This window comes from Terrapene carolina, unplaced genomic scaffold, assembly GCF_002925995.2.
Source record: "Terrapene carolina triunguis isolate 2854851 unplaced genomic scaffold, T_m_triunguis-2.0 Scaffold67, whole genome shotgun sequence".
In the NCBI taxonomy this organism is placed as follows: Eukaryota; Metazoa; Chordata; order Testudines; family Emydidae; genus Terrapene; species Terrapene triunguis.
The window spans coordinates 40514432-40518298 of NW_020664418.1; the positions used below are offsets into that span (position 1 = coordinate 40514432).

Sequence of the window (3867 nt, forward strand, 5' to 3'; positions counted from 1 at the left end):
GAGCCGCGTGCCGAACGTTGCCGACCCCTGGTCTAGTTTTTACTCTTATTATGGCACTCTAGAGTGAGTTCAGCACTGGGAGTGTAAATTGGATTCCATTCTGCCTTGCGTATCATCAACACCATCTGTTAGCTTGGTTCTAGAGACACCCCAGCCGAATTTTTAGATCCCAGGTTGAGTTTGCGGTCCGCACCTATTTAAAACGAAAATCACCTTGTAACTTGAAAGTGACCCAGCTTCATCTGGAAAGCATTGAGAAAACAAATAGCGAGCGGTGCAGTGTCATTTCCCAGGGCATTACCACACTTTACATTTGAAGGGAATATCTTTTTGTTAGCCAGTTATCTATTTTTATTTACTGTTTTATATCCCTGGTGTGAATAACTGGTTAAAGGAAGTATTGAAAGCTGACATAGCCTGATAACGTCTGCACTTATTGGCCGATGTGAAAGATCAGACAAAAATCTGCAGAGTTCTAGTCATTAACAGAGTGAAGTAAAGAGGTTTCACATCCCAGAGGCAAAGGAGAAGGCAACCAATGTATTTGTATTCCTGCTATATATTGTCATACAGCAAAGAAATGGCATTCATGTCAAGCTAAGGAGCAGTGTCTCATTCAAGCCAAGAAATCCAAGGTTAATGATGAAACTTGATCTTTAATTCATCGTCTCTCTGCCAGATAGTGCAGCCCATATGTCTCTCTGTCTAGATACGTATTTCTAGAGCTCCAGTCACCTCAGTATCTGGAAATGGGGTGTTATTGGCCAAATTCCAATAGGAGAAATTATGTTCTGCCAACCTAAAATTAGCTCTGTGGTTTTATTGGAGATGATATTCTTCTTCACTTCCTGTCCTAAACCCTAGCAGTGATGTTATTAACCAGTTTTAAATAAATGTTGTTTTCCACCCCCAAAAATATCTTAGAGGTGAGTGAAATGATTCCTACTACATAGAGCATCCAGAACTTTCTTTTGATTGTTAAGGGCGCGGTATTTAGGTGCACACAAATGCCAATTTATGTGCTCAAAGGTGGGATTTAGATCTCCTCTTTTCACTGTTTGTAAAGCACTTGTGGATCTTGTCAGAATGAAAGATATTTATGTATTTGATGATATAAGACTGGAGACCCCTGTGTTATCCAAGCAGAAAGGGGAAATCAAAGATCGTATTGCTGTGTGGGTTTAATGAGACTTCGGCCGTTGCTTTAAGGTCGTGGCCCTGTTATAAACCACTCGCAGCAGAGTTCAGCTGAGAAATGCTGATTTGCCCTTAACTGCAGTGATTCAAAGAGAGAGTTCTGCTGCGGTATTTCACTTTGTGCGATAATGACAGAATCACTTTCTTACAGGTCCATTCCCCTGCACTTATTAGAGATCATTCTCCCTCTTCCTTAGATCCTGGATCTGGACACCCCCAAAACTTGGGGAAAGTTCAGATCTGGATCTGAACTCCACGGCTAATTTCAGGCTTTGTAATGGACTTCAGCAAAACCCTAGATGCGAACACAATGAACGTTTTGATCTGGATCCAGAGCTAAGTTTCATAGCTTAGGCCCCTCTCTGCTTCTTTATGAAACTCTGTGACCAGCCTTAATAGGCTATGTTCAAACAGCAAATCAGAAGTGTAAGGACAAACTACTTAAAACTGAGTTGTGATGTTTGTGGGATAGTGAGCGATCACCTCCATAACCTTTGAACCCAGGCCAGTTCTTCAGGGGATCATGTGGGGTGACAGTCCCCACCAGATGTGTTTAGTTTGCCTAGGAATTAGAGATCCTGAGAGAACCACAAGATTTGTTGGTGTCCATCAGCCTTCATAAAAAATCCCCTTTCCACTCACTATGGCTGAGTCCTGTCCCTTTACCCCAAGGGTCACTACAGCCTGATATGTCTCTTTTATTTTGACAGGTTTTATCCCACCACCTTTGATCTTTGGGGCTGGAATTGACTCAACATGTCTGTTCTGGAGCACGTTTTGTGGCGAGCAAGGAGCCTGCGTATTGTATGACAATGTCGTCTATAGATACCTGTATGTTAGCATTGCTATAGCCCTGAAATCTTTCGCATTCATCTTATACACAACCACCTGGCAGTGCTTGAGGAAAAACTATAAAAGATACATCAAGAACCATGAAGGCGGGCTCAGCACTAGTGAATTCTTTGCCTCCACTCTCACCCTAGACAATCTGGGGCGGGACTCTGTGCCCCAAAACCAATCACAGAGGACAAAATTTATCTATAACCTTGAAGATCACGAATGGTGTGAAAACATGGAGTCTGTTTTATAGTGACTAAGGATGGATGAACTCTATATTAATAATATATGGGTCCTTTTTAATTAAAAGAGAGAGAGAGAATAAAATTTAAAAAACAGGAGACTTTTGTCCTTTTCTCAAAAACCAGAGCCAAGGATTCAGAATAACAAAATCTTTAAATGGGATCATTTTTGAAATCCTGTCGGAGTGCTGAAGAGAACACAAAACCACTCCGGCTGGGTACCAGCCCCTGTGATGATGGTACAATCTTCCAGGATAGAATCACCTGCCAGGGCATTGGGAGCTGCAAACCCAGGGTTTTGTGGAAGACCTCATCAGATGGACATTCTTGGGCACCTGGTAAGAAGAAACAAGCAAATAACGGCAATTCCAGAATAAGCGTTTGTGACACTGCATGCCATTAGGGATCGGTGCAGCCCTGTCACCTCTGCAATATGGGCTAAAGAGTTAGCCAGTCTGGGTGCTGCTCAAGTCCAATGCACTCTCTCAATGATGTCAAAGAGGGAACAGTGCTGGAGTTATTAAACTACTTACACTCTGTCACCAGCCATGATTCCATGTTAGATACTTTGAATGCTGCCGTATACCCTCTAGCCAGCACACATTGATGGTCAAAGGCTCCACTGTCCTTCCAGCAGATCTCAGATTTCGGTTCTCTGTGAATGGCTGTGCTCAGATCTTTAAAACCCAGTAAAGTTCAAGTCATTTGCTTACACTTGCCAAATGTTCTGTCATTTTTTTTAAACTCCAAACATTTGCCTGTATAATCCTTTGAAGATTTTTTTAAACTACTTTCAAATCTATATTAACCCTTAAATCACCAACAATGTTCTATAGGGGGAATTTATTATACCAATTGCATTTTTTTTTTCAGTTTCTTTTCAATACGCCACAAAATCATGCGAGGGATTCAGCTAATCCAGTGCATTTTTTTTTTAAGTCTGTATGCCTTCGTTCTGATGCACTGTCAAACCAATGAGGACATGCATTATTAAAAAGAGATTAAAAGAGAGAGTGAATGCTCTGTGTCTCTATGAAAATAATTATCAGTTGGAGAATTCTAGTATGATATAATAATTTACAGATTATTTTTTCATATGACATGACTCGGTGAATACATAGATGGAGAGACCATTTGTTTATGTACTCTCCAGTTTTTAAATATATATTATTTGCTGTCGAAGGTCAGGTGGGAGTGTTCCTTAAAATTTGTGTGTGTGTGTGTGTGTGTGTGAGAGAGAGAGAGAGAGAGAGAGAGAGAGAGAGAGAGAGAATACTGAACCCAGTCCTGCAACCCTTACTCAGACAATTTCTAGTCCCATTAATTTCAAGGAGACCACTCATGTGAGGATACGGTGCAGGATCTGACTTACTATGGGCCAAATGTTGCCCTTAGAGTTGCATTCAGGGCTCCCATAAAGGGGCAGAATTTTCAAAAGCACCCAATCTTGGCCATTACTCACTTGGACCAGAGTTAGAGCAATACTGAGCACTTTTTAAAATCACGCCCAAATCGTATAGGAGATGCCCCCATGGATCCTGGGGAAGAACTGGCATTATCTTTTGAATTAGAGTCTTGTCCAATGCCCTTT

The 3867-nt window shown here is 41.4% G+C and overlaps 1 protein-coding gene across 1 annotated transcript in view; it reads left to right on the forward strand.

The window, feature by feature from the left end:
• Nucleotides 1–3406, forward strand: part of LOC112119020 (solute carrier organic anion transporter family member 3A1) — a 40516-nt gene extending 37110 nt beyond the window's left edge. The window contains exon 7 of the mRNA XM_024217544.3: nucleotides 1908–3406. Within this exon, the coding sequence (XP_024073312.1) occupies nucleotides 1908–2287 (380 nt within the window). The 3' untranslated portion in view covers nucleotides 2288–3406. The remainder of the gene's footprint in view (nucleotides 1–1907) is intronic.
• Nucleotides 3407–3867: the final 461 nt, after the last annotated feature.